The sequence below is a fragment of the Ascaphus truei genome, chromosome 2 (assembly GCF_040206685.1).
Source record: "Ascaphus truei isolate aAscTru1 chromosome 2, aAscTru1.hap1, whole genome shotgun sequence".
NCBI classification, from domain to species: Eukaryota; Metazoa; Chordata; class Amphibia; order Anura; family Ascaphidae; genus Ascaphus; species Ascaphus truei.
Window position 1 is genome coordinate 221,650,545 of NC_134484.1, and position 21,703 is coordinate 221,672,247.

A 21,703-nucleotide genomic window follows, 5' to 3' on the forward strand; every position below is an offset into this window, starting at 1 on the left:
TTCTGACTACAGTATCTGAGGCACCATTAGAAGTCAATGGGGTTGCTGGAGCTTGGAAGAATTTAGACTGCTTTTCAATGGGCAAGAGTATCTTATCATTCCCAAAAGTGAACGGAAAAAAAAACCTGTTCTGCAGTTGCGATTGGCCCTTTCCTTTTAGTATATAGTGCTGACTGTCATGAAATTAATTGTATTCTAAGCTTATGATACTCATACTTCTGGTTTATCTGAGTTACAGATGTAGCAGACATTATTGTACTTGTTCTCATGAAGTAACATCATCACACAGTTTGCAAAAGTATGCAGTGTTTTTGGCAGCTCCATTTGTTTCAATTGAGCCGCTGTAAACTGTGGCAGTGATAACATGATATTGTGCAATATCACCTGCTCGGTACAGCTGGATAAAAAGATTGTATAATTTTAACTCTGAGCTTAAGGTTTATTGTAGTCTTGTTATTTCCTTATACATCAAGTAGCTAATTCATGCCGACCGAATAAATAGCTTAACCACAATTTTTGTTGTTTGTGAGTGTGCATAGAGCACATTTCATGAAGTGTTATGAATAAAACATCATTCTTTCCTTGGTGCTGCCTGCAAAAGGAGACTGAAGTTATGACATTGCCATAAGCAGAATATTTCACTAATCAATTTTCCATTTACAGAGTTAACAAGGATATTCATTTGGTAGATAAGAGCCACTAGTACAGTATATGCAGAGAAAGAGGTGAAACCTGAATCAACATTTACAATCAACTTTTTTTATATTGATGTATTTATCTTACACATTCACCTATTGTGTAATAGCTGTACAAAAATTATTAAAATAAATAATATGTATACAGAAAATTGTGTTTTTCTTCTTACTCATACAGTAAAATTGTGACATAAAAAATGTTATGCGAGCAAGCAATTTGTATAGATATTGTCACATAACTACCATTTTGTTTAAGTAACATACATTAGGACGCCTGCTTCAGAAGGCTTACCCTGTCCGCTCCACGTACAGGAACAGCACAATACTCTTTTCGGGAGAGATATCTGTCTTTCCCCGCTGACCGTGACGTGGATGAAAATTAGAACTTGGCCAAGATCTGAGAAATTGTCCTCAGCTAAGCTAGGTTTCTCCGGCAACTCCATGCTGTGTGCTTTGCTATTCAGAAAAAAGCACATTTGAAAAGCCTGGCAGCGCTTCACTGTTCCAAGTCTCAACATTGTCTGGTTCTTTGATTGGCCTGTCCCCTTACATAGACCTCTGTGTTCTATGTCCAACATGAAGGAGGGACTGGCAACCAATCAGAGAACAAATCGGAGCTGCAACAGCAAATCCAAGCTGGGGGCTCATCTTGTTGTACGTGTCAGATGAGGGGGTATGTCAAGGGGGCTCAGGATGCCGGCAAGCATGAAATTCTAACTGGCCAATGGGAACCGTGCCTACCAGCAACTTCTTCCTCTTGCCAACCTCCCGCTGGGTAGGCTACACTGAGACTGGGAGAACAAAAAGTCTCCCCCGTGTGGTAGCCTTTGTCTCCAGACCCGGTACTCTGCCCTTCCTCGCTCACAAAATGGTCTGATACCTCTCGACTTCCATTTTCCACTTTGATCCCACATCTCTATGCAGACATCCTGGCTACTTAGCAGATCACCAGGACTGTCTGTATAGAGCAAAATCAGAAGATCAGAAGAACAGCCGCTCCTTAAAGAAGTAGAACTCACCAGCCGAAAAAGAGATTTAAAAAACGTTTTTATTTTAAACTACATAAAAAAGATACAGCACCCACAGAAAAAAATAATCTCCCCCAACGCATTTCACGCCCATTCCAGCGCTTTCTCCAGAAGTATAATGGGAGAGGAGGTACAATTAAAACCTATCCCCCTCAATAATGATTATTACAAAAACATGTGCAGACAATTAGTATATAAAGACAACATACTTGGACAAAAGATTAGGTGAAATGAAATAAAGTTAAGAGTTAAACATATACAACAGGTAGATAAGGTAATAAATGTAAGGCTGAAAAAGGAGAAATGCTTAGAATTTGTGAATTGTTGATATAGTATATTATCATAAGAATAGTATTGGAGCAATGGTCATTAATTAAATACTATTCCCAATTCATAATGGCAATCACAGGTTGGCATAATTTAGACCTCAGTATCCACTTGTATATTAAACAATATATAACACCATATATACAGAAAGGCGTAGTACATTGCTATGATGATAGAACCGATGAGTCATGTAAATCTTCATGGAACAAACTTTAACAATAATGGGATTTAACAAAGATTGTTGACCTATCAAAGTGTGTAGATATTGTGATATCAATGCCAAAGACCTTTAATCTACACACAAAGCATTCATAAGCAAAAAACGTATTCTATGACTATATAGATAGATTTATTTAAATGGCAAGATGTGAACCAGATATATTGATAAATCCTTCAAATAAGACCAATCAATAAATGTTATCACATAAAGAACCTATTGGATTAATATATAGTAGTCTATTTCAAACCTAAAAAATAGATTATGCATAGAACAAATACATAATTGTATACAAAAGAATGATTAGAATAATGATGACCAGTATTGGGCAGATTTAATTTATATATATATAATTTTTACAAGAATAATCTTAAAATTTTCTTATTTGTCATCCACATTGTTTAACACATCATTTATTGGCGCCACTTCATACTTTCATTTTTGTTCATATGTATATATATATTTAGTATTTTTGTTCATATATATATATATATATATTGGCGTTACTTCATACTTTCCTTTTTGTTCCTAAATATATATATATATATATATGTATATATATATATATATATATATATATATATACAGTGGTTGACAAATCACCAAAAAATCTACTCGCCACACAAAAAAATCTACTCGCCACCTAGTACCAAACGTGTGCTGCTTGGGCCAATATTTACTCGCCCGGGGGTTAAATCCACTCGCCCGGGGCGAGCAAATGTATAGGTTTGTCGAACACTGTATATATATATATATAGGAACAAAAAGGAAAGTATGAAGTAGCGCCAATAAATAATGTGTTAAACAATGTGGATGACAAATAAGAAAAATAAAAGATTATTCTTGTAAAAATTATATAAATGTACTGTGATTATGTGCTCAATAGTGAACAATTTAAACTATACAACACATCAAATAAAAAATGCAAAAAAGTGAAAAGAAGTTATAAACCAGTCCTTTAAATGGAAGTCCTTCAATAGTAGAACAATGAATACTGGTATGGGGGATCTCCGGCAGCTCTCAAATTGGATGAACCACATCCAAGGGATACCTATGGGAAAAGAAGAAGAAAGAGCGCATGCCCCATAGCGTAAAATTGTACATTTATTGGAAAGGAGGGGAGGGGGGTAGGGGGGAGGGAGGGGGGGTGAAAATTCACTCACAAAGGTAAATATAAAACAGGCAATTTGTGATATATATCACCGCCACTCTGGTCAGTCAGCATCCAGGATCCGTTTTGTTTTTCTTAGCAGTGGCCTAAACAGAGATCGAAATTTTATGAGTCATTACTGACACTAGCGAACTCTCTTCCCATGAGCGCTAAAGGCCATGTCTGTACATACTGTGCTATATGTATGCACACACAGTTGTCTCTCACACATACTAATACTCCTTATTTTTCCATCCATATACACCAATAGGGACCACATAGTATCCACACACACTTTTAGTTGTGCTACAAACTCTCACATTTCCACACCCACCCACACCATTTATATCCCTCTCACTCCACACACACCTTGTGTAGAGCACTGTTTATACTGTGGGCTCTCCATTCATTTTTATTCACACTGATACACATACACACTCTTTCTTCACTTGCTTTCAGTTACCCTTTGACACCTCTAGCCATAAAACACATCCACACCGGGGGAAGGAGAAGTACAGATAACATTCCAAGAGACACTGTTTTTAAGTAATCCTTGCTTCATTCATTGTAACATCGCCGGAAGAAGAGATCAGTGTATCTCGAAAGCTCGCACAAATAAAAGCATTTCGTTAGCCACAGAACGGTATCATCTATTTATTTATTTTTTGATTATGGAAGCTCGGCTAACACGGTACTGATACCTCTACATGGATATATATATATATATATATATATATATATATATATATATATATATATATATATATATATATATATATATATACACACACACATATACAACGATTTTAAAGACATGGATAATGGCACAAAACCGTGCAGCATCAAACGCTGCAAACTCTGCAAACATATTTGCCAGGATCCCACAGCCAGTCACAACCATAGAACATTCAATGTTAAAGGTTCATACAGCTGCACATCCGGGAATTTAGTGGATATGATTCAGTGCAACAAATGTGACCAAGGTTGCTACATTGGGGAAACCAGCCAAAAACTACAAGGCAGAATGAATATGCACAGACACTCTATACTCCATCATGAAGAAGGAAGATACTGCTCACCTGTGGGACATCACTTCTCACAACCAGATCATTCCATAAATGATCTAAAAATCAAAATCCTCAATGGAATGTTTAAAAGCACCCAAGAACGGAAAACATTTGAACTCAGAATGATAAGACTCTTTGACACCAAAACCAAAGGACTTAATCCGGACATGAGTTTTCTCACACCCTATCAAAATTGCTTGTAATTATCCTGCTTGCCTCTATTCTTATCCACACTTTCTCTCCCCCCCAGTATCCATCCCCCTCCCCACCTTTGTTTGACACTGTCCCCTGGCTTCAAACACCTACCTTATCTACAGTAAATATCTGTTTTGTTTTTTTTTCCTCTCTCCACACTGTTTTAGCCATTGAACCCTTTGTATATCAGTATTGCTGACCTGAAGAAGAGAGGATAACTCTCGAAAGCTTGTCCTATGACATAAATTGTTAGTCCAATAAAAAAGGTATCACCGAATACTGAAGAACTCATTTATTCTGCACACATATATATATATATATATATATATATATATATATACAGCTAAACCCCGTTATAATGCGCCTCATTATACCGCGATTCGGTTATAACGCGGTTTTCCCGTGGCTCCCGTTTATAAAAAAAAAAAAAAAAAAAAAATTTTTAAAAATATTTTTTTTTTGCACACTGCACACACTGCACACACTGCACACACTGCACACACTGCACACACTCACTGCACACACACTGCTCATTGCTCACACTGCCACACTGCACACACACTGCACACTGCACACACACTGCTCATTGCTCACACTGCACACACTGACACACTGCACACACACTGCAGACTGCACACACACTGCTTATAGCTCACACTGCACACACTGACACACTGCACACACACTGTACACTGCACACACAATCCTCATTGCTCACACTGCACACACTGACACACTACACACACACTGCACACTGCACACACACTGCTCATTGCTCACACTGCACACACTGACACACTGCACACACACTGCACACTGCACACACACTGCTCATTGCTCACACTGCACACACTGACACACTGCACACACACTGCTCATTGCTCACACTGCACACACTGACACACTGCACACACACTGCTCATTGCTCACATTGCACACACTGACACACTGCACACACACTGCACACTGCACACACACTGCTCATTGCTCACACTGCACACACTGACACACTGCACACACACTGTACACTGCACACACACTCCTCATTGCTCACACTGCACACACTGACACACTGCACACACACTGCACACACACTGCACACTGCACACAATTATTATATAGAAATAAACAGACAACTGCACTTTAACAGATGTATTTTGTCTGTACAACGTCTTGTGACTTTTGTTTGACAAAGTTAAGGGGGTGGGAAGTCATTGTGCTGTGGGGGGTGGGGGGTGGCGGGGCCCTGCGCTGCGGCTACGGCGGGCCCTGTACTGCAGCGGGGGGGGGGGTTAGCGGTCTGTGTGTGTGAGTGCGAGTGCCTGTCTGTGTGTGTGTGTGTGTGTGTGAGTGCGTGAGTGCCTGCATGTGTGTGTGCGCGTGTGTGTGTATGAGTGCGTGAGTGCCTGTGTGTGTGTGTGTGTGTGTGTGTGTGTATGTGTGTATGTATGAGTGCTCCAGCCCGAGTCCGTGCAGGGAGGGGGGGAGAGTAGAGGGAGGGGGGGGAGAGTAGCGGGTCCCTCCTGCAGCCAGTGGAGGGAGTGGGGGGAGAGTAGCAGCTCCCTCCAGCAGTCCGGGGAGGGGGGGGAGAGTAGCAGCTCCCTCCTGCAGTCCGGGGAGGGGGGGGAGAGTAGCGGGTCCCTCCTGCAGCCCGTGGAGGGAGGGGGGGGGAGAGTAGCAGCTCCCTCCTGCAGTCCGTGGAGGGAGGGGGGGGAGAGTAGCGGGTCCCTCCGCTCAAGCCACGCCCCCCCTCCCTGTCAAACCTCCCACCTCCCGCTCACCTCCCGCTCCGGCTCTTACACTTACTTACACACACACTCAGACACTTACACACACTCACTCACACTTACACACACTTACGCACACTCACGCACACTTACACACACACACACACACACTCACACACACTCACACACACTCACAGACACTCACACAAACTCACACACACCCACACACACTTACGCACACTTACGCACACTTACGCACACTCACGCACACTCACACACACTCACAGACACTCACACACACTCACACACACTCACACACACTTACACACACTTACACACACTTAGACACTCACAGACCCTCACACACACTTACACACACTTACACACACACTCAGACACTTACACACACTCACAGACACTTACACACACTCACACCCACATACACACACCCATATAGACACACACACTTTCTCTCCCATTTATACATACACACACACACTCTCTCACTCTACACAGACGGGGGGTGGGGTCGGAGCAGAGGAAAGACCTCCTCCCGCGCAGGCAGCGGGAGCACCGGGGACAGCGGTGGGGAGAAGAAACCCCCCGCTACCACCTCCATGCAGGCAGCGGGAGCACCGGGCACGTGGAGGGATCTGAGGTAAGCGGCGACCTGAGGGACATCCCCGCTCCCATCTCCTGCCCCGCGGCCTGTCCCGCGGTGACAGGGGGAAGCGGGGACAGGAGGGACATGCCCGCTCCCATCTCCTGTCCCGCGGGATGAATATGCGCTAAAGCGACGGCCATTTTTTTTTTTCGCGACCCCGTTAGTAACGCGGTGGTCTCGGGGTGGACCCCGAGACCTGCGTTATAACAGGGTATAGCTGTATATATGTATCAGTACCGTGTTAGCTGAGCTTCAATAATCAAAAAATAAATAGATGATAAGCATTTCCTTAGCCACAGAACGGTATCATCTATTTATTTTTTTATTTTATATATATTGTCCCCAATAAACATACTACAGTAACTTAACACCTTCATTGCCTTAGCGGATAGCCACTAAGTTAATGAAGCAGCATTAATGTATTTGTATTAATAGTGTTAATGTGCAGGGAGTCTCCAGAGATGAACCGTGTTGGTTTTATGTCCGGGGAACCCCTGCTTCCCAATATACACTCCCGTTTATGAGGTGCCGGTATCTCCTATGAATGGAAATGTCCCACGTCACGTGATCGGGCTATCTCCATGCATAGGAGATACTGGCTCCTCATAACGGGGCCTGTATCTTGAGAAGCAAGGGGTCCCCGGACATAAAACCAATGCGGTTCATCTCCGGAGACCCCTGCACATCTACAATATGAATACAATTTTAATGTACACATTTTTTATTTGCCGGCGAGATTTGTGCAGAGAGAGACAGATCTCGCTCTTTGCAGACATATCTCGCCAGCTGAGCCCTTCTCGCCAGGGCTCGCCATCTCTCCGCCGGATTCCTCTCACAGATATGCGCACCTTCCTGCATACCGTGAGGGGAATCCACCAAAAACATGGCGAGTTCTAATGCCTGCGAATGGGCCATTATCGCCGTTTACTGCATAGGCCCCAATGTCCCTTAACAAGGGATCCCAATGTGTTCTAACTATGGATTGAATAATGGTTGCTTGACTGCTAAACGTTGTAATGAAGAAAGGTGGATCTCGATTCTTATTAGAGTTGTTGCAATCATAACCTATATGTTCTTTATTTTTATTAGAAAAACTTGAAGGGTCTGAGTTAATCAGGTCTTCTCTTGGTCTATATCATGCATTAAGATATACCTCTTGTATAGTTCTAGGATTGTACAGCAGCGGCAGCTTTTATTCGAGTAAAAGCCGCCGGCTGCATGCGTCTGGGAAGCGGGTAGCCGCGGCGCGTGGCGGCGCACTGTGACATCACAGTCACATGCGCGCCCGGCTTCCCCGTCTTCCCCGGCTTCCCCAGGCTTCCCCGACACCCCTGGAGATCAAATTAAGGTAAGCGGGGGAGCGGGGAAGCAGAGGGGCAGAGCAGGAGCCGGGTTCGGGGTCGGGAAGGGGAGTAAATTGCGCGCGAAGTGGAGGGGGGGTGCGTGGGGGAAACGCGGCGGCGCGCGGTTATTACTGGCGGCAGCTGGGGTAGATCCCGGCATGCCGCCGGCATTTAGTTCAATAAAAGATGTCGCTACTGTACCTCTTTTTAGAAATATTTGAGAAAGTTCTGATGAGCTAATCTCAAAGTGCTCCATAGTGGAACAATTTCTGCACAATGGCAGAAATTGTCCATATGGAACACCCCTAAACAGACTGTGACTTTGACAGCTTTTAGCATGTAATAGAGTGTTACGAGAGTGTGGTTTACGGTAAATACAGTATCGGTGTAAACTTTTAAATAGTCACTCTTTAAAGAAGTAAAACTCACCAGCCGAAAAAGATATTAATTTTTTTTATTTTAAACTACATAAAAAAGATACAGCATTCACAAACAAAAACAATCCTCCTCCCACGCATTTCACGCCCACTCCGGTGCTATCTCAAGGAATATAATAAGAGAGGAGAGTAGGTACAATTTAAACCTCTCCCCCTAATTAGGATTACTACAAAAACATTTACAGACAATTAGTATATGAAGAAAACATCTATATCTGTCTGTACAGAGATGAATACTCATTTTAAAAGTATATCTTTTTTACTCTAACCTGAGCTCGGGAATACAAGTGTTACACTAAGCATGGCGGGCAATACAGTATTTTAAAGGGAAAATATAACTGGGACAACGTGAACGCAGACCAGATGCGGTCTGCGGATAAAATGGGGGGACAACTGTTATCTTTGCCCCCCAACCTCGTACACATGTTTTAAGCACGTTTTCACCCAAATACCCACCCTTAAAATCCCACTCCCAAAATCCCAAGTTTATTGAAATGCATTAAGGATATAATACATACAGTGTCCCAGGCCTATGGTGCTGCTAAGCTGCCAGGGATCCTCGTTTTTCAGGGGTAACCAGTCAGGCTTCACCTTTATTATGCAGACTGGCTACCCCCCACCATCACAATTATATTTCTTTATTTAATGTACAGCGCTTCATGATGTAATTTAAAAAACAATGTATGCTTGCATACTAATCACATATGTGATATTTGCACTTCACACAAAGTAATATGGATAGCTGTAAACTATGAACAAAAATGGGTTGAATTTATCTCTGTTTAAAGGAAGATAGATCATCACTCAGTAAGAACAACAATCCCTGTGACACCCGGCTAATAGTTTCATTAATGTATATGATTACCTTTGTTGTACTATGGGAATTACATTACATTGGGGATTTCCTTCTTTGCACCTGAACAAAGTTTCAGTTAATTGACTGGTGGATCCCATCACAGCAAATAAAACTAATAGCTGCACATTTTCACCAAATATTTCAGGATATAGTTTAGCTGAAATCCCGGAGATTCTGTTTCTTTTTACAATATAAGTGGCCTTTCACAAGTTTTAGCTTAAAATATAAAGTTTCATGTGCAATACTCAGAAAGCACTGTATACATTAATGCACCTGCTTTAAATGTCACTCTTGCATGCTTTACATTTCCTGTTTAATATATGTATAGTACTCATTAAATACACGTAGACAATGGCATGACATCATTTGCTTTATTTAAATATAAATCAGGAATCCTTCATAGGTTTCAGATTTTATTGCCTTCAACAATTCTACCATATACATCAATTGATTACATTTTGAAGTGATGGTAATATAGTGTTGAAACACTAATGTTTGCGATTAAAAATGATGTATAATTCTATGATAGTAATTAACAAATGGCCCTTATCTTAAAATGATGAACACAGGCCACCATCATTAATTGTAGGTGCTACTGTGCTAAAATATATTTATTGACAACCAAAGGTCTTCAATATGAAATAAATACAGTATGTGTATATGGATGAGTAAATGTAATGTTAAAATATTTATCTAAGGGCCTCCTAAGTAATATTTTGTGTTTTAGTATTCAGTTTTCTCTTAGTAAGAGAGTGTGTGTGTGTTTAAGTTATGGTGGGTAAAAAAAGTGACAAAAACCATCCACAGCAAAGCATACAGCAAATGGAAATATTACTGTATGCTCCCCCTAGGTCTGCAACCTCACCTTTCACCATTATCACCCAGCACATAGCACTTTCACTGCAAAAAGGGATTCTGGGAAATGACACACAAATGAGCACACAGTGCCACCTTTTGCTTCAAAACCATTCAACATGGTTCCCCTATAGGCTTAAGCTTGCTGCATGGTCACAGCTTTGAGCACAGCCAGGGTTAAGATGAATAGGCAGTAAACTCACACACAGACAGACTGTTTCGACCTTAGTGGGTCTCCTCAGTGTGGGGCTGGTTCTACTGGCTATGCAAAAATAAAGCAGGGATCAGTTTTACCATACTTAGTTAGTTATCAGGCAGTCAGTGGTTCAGCGTGCTGGACCTGAGGTCTGGATACAACCAGGTAACCATGAGCCTTGAAGACCCAGAGAAGACAGAGTTTGTCTGCCCCCTCGGGTTCTACCAGCTCCCCAAGGCATTTGTGGTGCACCTACGAAATTCCAGAGATTGATGGAAAAGAACATTGGTGATATGAATCCCCTGGAACGTCTAGTCTATCTGCACGATATTATCGTATTTGGCAAAACACTAGAGCACGAAGAACGCCTTCTGAAAGTACTGGATTGACTAGAAAAAGAAGGCCTTCATTTGTCCCTGGATGTCACTTCTACCACACTTCAGTCACCTACGTAGGCAACATTGTGTCTGTTGATGGAGTGGCCACCGACCCCTCTAAGGTCGAAGCCGTAGTGAACTGGCCCAGACTAGATAACGTGATGGAGCTACGATCCTTCCTGGGGTTTTTCGGATACTACCACAGATTCATATAGGGGTACTACTGCAAGGCCAAGGTCCTCAATAATCTGTTGAAGATCTACACCAAGGAACCTCGGCAGAAGACCGCAACTCCACAAGCTCTCTTGGGGACAAATGGATGTCCGCCTGCGAAAAGGCATTCACAGGGCTTAAGAAAAGCCTCACGGAAGCCCCTGTCTTGGCCTACCCCAATCTGGAGCAGCCGTACATCCTGCATGTGGATGCCCGCTTCAACGGGCTAGGGGCCGTGTTACATAAAAATTACCCTGCTGCCTCCACCCAGGGGCGTATGTGAGTCGCAGCTTGAAGCCGAGTGAACAAAGCCTCCTTGCCACCTACTGCCATCCAGATGGCATGTCCATCACAAAAGATACTATCATGAGATGGAAAGGGTTGGTGATACACCAGATGTAACCTGGTAGCTACAGCCATACGACAGGCCATCCAGCAAAACAACCCCTCCTTAGTGAAGCGTGCTCCTACCGACACGGTCGCAGTCATCATGAGAGAATGGAACATGTTCTGCATGGATTGTGGTCTTCTCTACTGGGTTGTACCCTATCATAACCATTCCGAAAAGAAACAACTCGTTCTGCACTGAAACTTGCAGTACACTGCCCTACAATCCCTGCATGAGGATCACAGACAACAGGGACTTGACAAAACCTTTGGCCTAGTGAGAGATAGGTTCTTCTGGCCCAAAATGCGGGAATCAGTGGAGCGTATTTGTCAAAAGTGCCTGCGGTGCATACAACGGAAAACACTGCCTACATGCGCAGCCACAATTGGCCATCTAAAAAGCTCTGGTCCCATTGACTTAGTCTGCATGGACTTCCTCTGCATCGAGGCAGACTCAAAGGGTATCGGGAAAGTCCTGGTCATGATCGATCACTTCACCCGATACACCCAATCATTCCCCACCAAGGATCAGAAAGCGCTCACAGAAGCCAAAGTACTGTGGGAAAAGTACTTCATCCATTACGGGTTGCCTAATCGGATGCCCTCCAATCAAGGGAGAGACTTTGAGAGCAAGTCGATAAAGGAACTTCTATATTTGCCCAGCTTTAAGAAGTTTCGCAAAACTACATACCACCCTGAAGGAGACACCTTGGCGGAAAGGTTAAACCAAACCCTACTAGATATGCTAGGCACTCTAAAGGGCTTCCAGAAGGCCAGCTGGAGCAAGCATATTGAACCACTAGTGCATGCATATAATTGCACATGACATGAATCCACTGTGTACACACCCTATTTCATGATGTTCGACAGAGAGGCATGACTACATGTGGATATCCGCCTATGAGTATCTACCGATGGGGTACCGAATATGATGCATTACAAGTATGTGAAAAGGCTCCAGGATAACCTCAATAGAGCATATCAGTTGGCGGAGAAAGCCACTGCCAAATTGAATGAAAATAACAAGCGGAGGTATGAACATAAGGTCCACCATCGGGAACTTCAGCCCGGAGATGCATTTCTCCTGTGAAATTTAGGAATCCCAAGAAAACAAAAGTTAGCTGATCGCTGACGAGAAGCTCCCTTCGAGGTAGAGTCCCAGATGCAAGGCCTCCCTGTATACCGAATCCGAGATGCAGATGAAGGGTAAAGGTCTGGCATCGAAATCACCTGCTACCTATTCCTCAAGTGGGGGAAGACGAAGCTGAACTACCTCCCGTAGTGCCGACAAGTAACCTAGAGGAGTCCAATGAAGGACACCTTAGTTGGAGTCTCAGCAGCTGTCTCGGAGCACGTTTGCCTCTGTTATGACTATGCTCACTGAACTGTTCAATCTTGTTTAGATGCCTATTGTACAGTTAAGTTGTGTAATGCACTGCATTTTTATTATATAAAAGTTATGTATGTTGTTCCCAAGCGGGGACTTTGGATTCTCCATCAGGGTGAGGATGTAGCCAAGCCCCCCTCTTAACTCTGGTGTGGGGAGGGAGTCAGCAGGGCGATCAGAACGCCTGAGCTCCATGGTGAACCCGTAGTGCGGGGGCTTCCATATTAGGTATTGTGCATGCGCAGTGCGAGCCAGGTGCACATGCGCAGTTTAGTGAGGAGGCCATCTAAGGTGGCTCTGCAATGCCATGCAGGACTACATGCCCCATAGTGCTTAGGGAGATAGGCACCTAGGGTGCTTAGGGAGGTAGGCACCCTAGGGTGCTTATGGAGGAAGGGCAGTTCAGCCAATACGGCTGAAGCAGAGCAGGGAAGCAGAATATCACCCATGAACAAAAGCCCGTGAATCAGTCATGACGAGGACAGCAAGGGAAGAAGACGTGTCCAAGGAGCAAGTAAGCCTCTGGACTAGGTCAGCACTTGACCCTAAGGCCCCAGTTAGGCCCCGAAAACTACTAGGAGTAGTACAGCACACAGTGTTGTATAGAGTGGAAGTCCCATAGACCGGAGAGGGCGCGTTCCAATACTTTCCTTATCTGAACCCCATTGCGGCCTTATCTTGTTGCATATTTTCTGCATACGGTCTACAACACTGTGTGCGGAGAGACGCCAGCGACAGACGGGCGCCGTCTGATGATGTCAGAGCTATTGCGGACAATCCGGAACTGCCTGAGAGAACACCGCGTCTGAGCTGACGGCTGCTGCAGGGAGATCCCTAAAGGAGTTTTGAACTTCCCGCCAAGCGGCCCGCCGGAGACCGGAGAACATCATACGGGGAGGATTTCCAAAGAGACGTGCAACCCTTTGCTGAGCTGTATACTGAGGACCGGAGGACGATCCAGATACACACCAGCCTGCACAAAGCTGATCCCGCGAGTGGTAACATGTCCCTAACATGTCATGCTGATATATGCTTTTATTGATGTACGTGCAATAATCACCCTTTTACTTTATAAAACATATTTTAATACTACACATGAGGTTTTTTTGCGCTGTTTTCTTTTTCTTTTTTCTCATACATTAAATGTAAGTTTTTTTAGTAAAAAGGAAGTTACTGTAACATAGTGAGATAAAAAAGTGAATAAAAAGGACACAAAATTCATACCTGGCATTGCCTGTCATGTAACACCATACATAGTTTCCTCAAATGTGACAAACAGTATCTTACATCAGCTACAGATTGTTAGATACCAGAAAGTTATGCCATTCTTGCTAGATTTTTTTAAAGGGACAATAGGGGAGCCCCTGCTGTGGCCACAATGAGTTAAGGCTGTGAATGGTGCACTGGGTGTATATACAGTAATAAAGGATAGAGAGAGAGAACCCAATGTTGCACTCAAGTTCACCCTCTGGTGATTAGTGAATGAATTAAAACATAAACTTTATTAAGAGCACATACTTTACTGGTATATAGAGTTTATTTGTTTTTTATATATTGGTCACTACTAGTCATATTACCCATCTCTACCTTGGTTTATGCAGACCCTGCCATAGGTGACTAGGAGTTCAAGTAACTACCTGAACACACCCTATATTATTCCTTTTACATAGGTCCATATTAGGATTTCTGTGTTTGTTTCGTCAGGTGTGTGTGATCTGGATATCCTAAACACACACCACCATTTTTGATCCTGAGCCTATATGGCTGTCAGTATTACTGATCCACCTACCTACAGTACGTCGTTTTAATATCCATTATTTTAACAATTGCTCTTAATAAAGTTTATGTTTTAATTCTTTCACTAATCACCAGAGGGTGAACTTGAGTGCAACATTGGGTTCTCTCTATCCTTTATTACTAGATTTACGTAAGAAAATGTCATGCACATAGGCACACAATTTGATATATTCTATTACAATACAGTATGTGTGCCATGTAACTACTCACTAACTCTTCCATAAAAAAAATCCCAAAACAGGAAGCCTACACACATATGGCAAAAGTTAAAGAGCTTGTATAACACAGACAACCTGCATCAGTTTTGTTTTCCAAATATCCAAAGACAAGTGCATTCATATTTACTTTTTGAAAAGCAAGATCAAATCAGTTGCACGCTAATCTCCAACTGTGGGTAATGAAATAACAAGAAGAGACTAAATAAATATAAAAAGATGCTCTTTTATATTTTAATTGTTTAAATATATGCAGATTTCTCAACCCCAATGCACATTTCACCATTACTCTTCAGGGGAAGGATCTTCTACCGCACAACACGCAAGATGCAATATACAGTTCATATAATAATATATATATATATATATAATAATAGAAATACAATAGAATGACATATATAAAAAAATCTAAAAAAATTTTCTTTGCAGGATCTTATACATATTGCATTATAAATGCTACTGTTCATGATTAATGTCTTTATTTAATTCATAAAGAGTTTGCTTAACAAATAATGATCCCCTTCTTGACTTCTTTTTTTTTTTTTTTTGTAACGGTAGATCATCAATATTTCATATTGATATATGAATATCAATATGCATATTGAATAAATCAGCAAAAACATTATTTATAAAGTATCGTACAAGTACTTTTCTTTTTTTTCTCTTATATATTTTAAGTTTACATGAAGTACATTCAATGCAATAAATCTTACAAGGACACCATATTGCAATTAATAAAAAAGACATAACTGTTCATACTGTATCCAATTCAGGACAGGAGCTTCACCAGTATTTCAGGAAGCATGGGAAACCCGAAATTGAATTAGCAAGGGTTAGCTCTAGAGGATAACCCAGTTATTACCCTGTAAAAAGTGGGGACTGCTGCTTTAAGTAGCTCTAAAACTACCAGTATTTTATATTTTTTCAGTAAATAGCACAGTGCGTTTTAAAAGTAGAAGTTTATTATTCTGAAATGTTATTTTTTTGGCTTAAGAACGAGGATTAGATATGATTTATTTATTATTTTTGTATTTTCTGTCCAGTTAGCTTTGTGAATGGATTTTCTTTCCTGACTGACAAGGTTTAGGGAAAGATATCACCATACTCTAACAGGGATAGCCTTATGTGAATATGAATTATAAACTATATTTTATTTATGTCAAATGTATTGTATAATGCCTGCATATTGTTATTTGCTAGCATATAGTTTCAGAGCATCTGAGTTATGAATAAAGAAGATAAAACACCAAAATACAGCCTCATGAGGCAGTCTTGACAAATAGCTTTTGAATTATTCAGATAGACTGTCCTGCATATTCAGAAAACCTCTTACAGAGTGAAAAATGTTTCATGAGTTCAAAAATGTTTTGGTTTGTTCTACAAGGATATTGCAGAAACAAACTAAATGAAATGCACATACCTAATGCATTTGAGTTCGACCTCTGCTGATCTGAAAATAAATCTGTATTGTTTAGTAGAGAATAAAGCAGGATAATAAAACATGGCTAACGATGCTTAGAGTTCGTATCGAATTATATTAAAATAATAATAATAATAAACAACATGGCTATAGTTTCCATTATGTAATTATTCACCAAGATGGTATATTCTAGTATTAAATGTCTTGCAAAATTATGGATTTAGACTAGCCAATACAATCACTTTATTATTTGTTTGTTTATGTGTCTGTTCATAGATATTTAATCATTTTTGGATATGCTACTTTGTATCTATACTATGACAGTTTGCAGGCAATATATTATATCTACCTCCAGTAAGTCTAAAAATAATGAAAAAGTCAGTCTAAAAATCTAGTGTAATGAAATGCCTTTTCTAAATGTATTACTGTTTGTTGTATCAGTATTTTTGCATGCTTGTTACATAAAAATATTTGTTTCTTACAGTTACACTCAAATTCTGACAAAGGTGATGGATCTGTGAAGTACATACTTACTGGGGAAGGCGCTGGGACTATATTTCTCATTGATGACACGACAGGAGACATTCATGCAACAAAAAGTCTAGACCGAGAACAAAAAACACATTACGTCCTACATGCACAGGCAATTGACAGAAGAACAAACAAGCCTCTTGAGCCTGAGTCTGAGTTTATTATCAAGGTGCAGGATATCAATGACAATGCACCCGAATTTCCGGATGGACCCTTCATCGTCACTGTCCCAGAAATGTCTGATATTGGTATGTAAAATTATTTGTATTAGTAAAGCATGTGATTTGTACTCAGAATTACAAATACAATGTATGAACAGATTATCTACTTTCATATTAAATGTAATTGCAGCACAAATAACTTTAGTACAGCAAATGCAAATGTCTGTTCTTGTTAGAAAAATGTATTTACTCTGCTATGTAGGCAAAATAGATACACTGTATGGTACAGTTTGTTTTCATGTCTAAATACAATGTTGGCAATAAATGGTACTACTGTACATAGTATGTTGTCATGAATGATCAATATTAAAGCCATGATAGATACAGCATAGATTCAGTAGCTACTTTAATAACTAAAATGAACATATTTATTTTAACGATAAATTGATATAAAATGAGGTTTGATGCACCTCTATTTTATTCCTAGTAATGTCATTACACAACTAGAAAAGTGTATTATAGACATTCAGCCGTTCACAGAATGTATTGATGGTACAGGGCTGAAGAAGTGGCTCAGTGACTAATGATATACTGGTGTTAGCTCCTTGTGACCTTGGACAAGGACTGCTGGTAAAAATCCTATTTACAATGCTGTTTATTGTGTACTTTATTGTAATTGTGTAGCGCTTTGAGTCCCATTGGGAGAAAAGCACTATATGAAATAAAGTTATTATTATTATTTTATTATCATGACAGATCCTAAGCAATACATATCTTTGCACCTCTGATTCTTTACATACAGTGAAATTGCAAATAATAAAGGCAGAACTAGTGAGACATGGAGAACAACACATCAATACTACAAATTGGTAAAATAACAAAAGAGGGAGAAAGAGTAAGTTGTTTGACACCTTTTATTTGACCAACTAAATATGTGATGTGTTACAAGCTTTTAAACCTCATGGTTCTTCATCAGGTATGGCTGAAATATAGAAACATAGAAATATTTTAACAGAGGATATTATATACAGTACAGTTTTGTAGAGAGATATATAGTTACAATGTATATGGGAAGGAAGGAAATGAGATGTGATAAGAAGCTGGCAGGCTAGTGTAAAAATTAGCAGAGAAGGCACAAGAGGCTACACACTATTGTAATGTAATAGAGACCTAGACAATCAGGAGACATAAGAGTAAGATGTGGAATAGAAAAATACATTACAATAAATGTAATGTCTGATGCCGGCTCTGCTATTTTTCACACTAGCCTTCTAGTATTCTTATATCACTTCCTCCCGATAGGTATTGTAACTAGATATCTCTCTTCAAAACAATATACTTTTGCCATACCCGATGAAGAATGGCTGGAAAACTAGTAACATATCAACTATTTGTTGGTCAGATTACCTACACTACCTACTCCTTCTCCCTCCTTTGTTATTTTGCAAAATGGAAAAAAGGACCAACATGGCAACCCATCCTTCATTGCATACTGTGATGATATGGGCAATGAGGCTCATAATAAAAGGTGAAGCCCAGCCAATCTCAGTTCCACAGATCATTATTGGACTGGCATGTAGATGGACTAAATTGTGTACTCAGAGGTTGTGCCAGAGACACCCCAAGACAAGGTTGTGTGCTTTCTGAAGCAGGCAATTTATGCTTGCCTGCCTGTGACTTGCATCCAGCGCTGCCTGGAGTTCCCTATCCCCCACAGAAGTGGAAGCTGCACTCGGTAAGCCATTTTTGTAGCACCAGGCACCTAGGACTGGTAGAATTCCCCCTGTATTCCTTGTGTGGAGTGAGAATAGTTCTGTTAAGTGACTTTGTGCTGTGTCTCTTGGCTCCGGCTGAAATAAACACCCATTTATTTGATCTCTGCATCTGGTGCTTGATCCCCTGATAGAGTCCTGGTGTCTCATGACACACACTGCAAAGTATGGTCTAGGGAGCTGAGTTATGTGAATGTCTATTAATGTGTTTTGCACATTTTTGTTTCAAGAATTTTTCTTTGTGGGTTTTTATTAAGTTTTTGGTGAAGGAGACAATGCTATAGATTTTTGCAAATTTTGCAAATGTGATAGTATTTACAGACTTAGGTGACCTGCTTATTGATTTTTAATGGTTATTGATTTGGGGGGGGGGTCATTAACAAATGTTGTACACTTTTTCACGGGAAAAAGGGGCAAATTTGGCCTGGTTCGTGAACTCCAGGGAAAATATCGCACATCTTTATTAGGAAGCATGTAGTTCAAGAAATGTGAAAATAAAAATCATGTGTATACTAATGAATACATATACATTCCAAACAGGATTTTACTGTATAGTCAATAGATTTCACAACCTCCCCTTCAGTTACAGTTCAAGATGTAGAGAGATATAGTATGTACTAGCTTAGACAAAAGAGGTAAACTATATCATGATTGAAGAGATTAATTACAGTGAAAGATGTGGCATTGCCACTTCAAAGGTATCTTTTGCCAAAATGTAAGTAATATTTGTTATCATGGGGGTTAGAACGATGGGTGTATGGGGGCTTCAGCCCACCTGGATATATACATTTTTACATTACGGAAATGTATTGGTTACTGGTTTATTACAACTGAACCCCGTTATAACGCGGTACTCAGGGCCCACATAATGAGACCGTGTTATAACCGGGATCACGTTTAAAAAAATGTAAAAACAAAATGGCCACGCGATCAGGGGTTCTGTGAGGACTTACCTGCATCTGCAGCTCTCTCCTTTCTTCATCAGCTTCAGGCGAATGTGTGTGTGTTTTGTTATGTTTAAATAGGGCTCTTGTTGCTTGTCCTTTACCCTATAGCTTTTGACACCCAAAGACTACATCTCCCAGCCTGCTCGCTGCCTGACAGAGCCTCGTGATTTCTTTTTTGGGGGTGCAAACTTCAATAACAAATCATGAGGCTCTGCAAGATTTAGAGGCAGTTTCTATCAAACAGTGATACGTCCTTGTTACATAAATCCTAAGAAGTTTTTTGATCCACAATTTCTACACTGTTGCCCAGACAGATTTGTAGGGTTCACAATCAAGGAAAAAGTGGCACAATTTAGAAACACAAACTTTGCTTCAATGTGTCAAAGAAAAAATCCTATTGATTTCATGAAAACATTTGTTGATGTATATGGAGCAGATTATTCCCCCAGAATTGCACCACTTGGTAAATATGGTCAGAAATGCCACCACCATTTGATAGCTTTAAACTGAACAAATTAACAAACAGTGCATGGAACTTCAATAAAAAGAGAAGAACATATGACATATTAATAGCAAAGAGCCTATCAGACACCTTCTCTGCTTATTCACAGGAATCTGACTGGGAAGCCTCAGTAGGTACAGGTTTCCCAGACCATTCTTCTCAAGTTGGAGTAAGGGAAGAATTTTCAAACTTTGCAATGGAAAATATTGACAAGCTAGTAAAAGCAGTGAAAATAGTAATGGAAATAGAGAAAGTAAAACAGTTGATAAGAAACCATGACTATATGTTCATGAGGTCACAAAGAAAGTCAAGACTATTTCCAGTACATACAGCAATCAAGAATCTGGTTAATGATGAGTGAAAACATCCAGACAAGAAATCATCCTTGTCAAGAAAAAGTAACCAGATGATTCCTTTGACTCTGAAAACTTAAAGACTTGTGATAATCCTTCAAAAGTAGACACTTGTAACAAGGATATAAATAAGATTAGCCATAACTTTATGTGATGGTTCAACTTCCGAGATCCTATAGATAAGAGAGAAGAGTGTGCACTAAAGGAGAATATTTTCAACAGCAGGTGCTCCTTTGCAAACCAAATGTTGCATTCAAGTAAAAGGGCAATGCACTGCTAACTGATAGTATTAGAATACCAAAATGCAACTTGATGAAAAAACAAATGTAATAAACAAAAACAGAGGTATACATGTCCAAGCGCAACTCTTATGCATTTCGTTCCAGTGGGATCTTTGTCAAAGAAAACTCTTTGAAAAAGTTCCCACTGGAACGAAACACATCAGAGTTGCGCTTGGACGTTTATACCTCCATTTTTGTTTATTATATTCGTTTTTTCATTAAGTTACGCTTTTGTATTCTAATTCTATCAGTTAGCAGTTCACCGCCCTCCTCCCATTTTTACTTCCTTGTTTACCTTGGCTGGAGTATGCTTTAATTATGGACGAATCCACAGCTGTCTCCCTCCTGTCGGCACTTTCTCTATGAGGATTTACTCAGTACATAGGTTTCCAGTCACTGCATGACACAGGTATAGTGGGGCTGTGGGACTACAGGGAGGGTTGGTGTTTACTGGGTTTCTCACCTTACAGTGGGCACCTCAGTGATTAATTTTCCCTCCTTCATTCATTACCCCTCCCCCCAGCCTGCATGCATGTCCGCACCTACATATGGGACTTTGATATTCATGTAAGATAAACAGCCTGTCCGTCCTAGTTCATTTAC

At 40.7% G+C, this 21,703-nt stretch overlaps 1 protein-coding gene across 3 annotated transcripts in view; it reads left to right on the forward strand.

Annotated features, from left to right (window-relative positions):
• Positions 1-21,703, forward strand: part of LOC142487143 (cadherin-18-like) — a 941,872-nt gene that overhangs the window by 476,432 nt on the left and 443,737 nt on the right. For all 3 annotated transcript variants that reach the window (XM_075585917.1, XM_075585918.1, XM_075585919.1), the window contains one exon: positions 17,038-17,332. In XM_075585917.1, the coding sequence (XP_075442032.1) occupies positions 17,038-17,332 (295 nt within the window). The remainder of the gene's footprint in view (positions 1-17,037; positions 17,333-21,703) is intronic.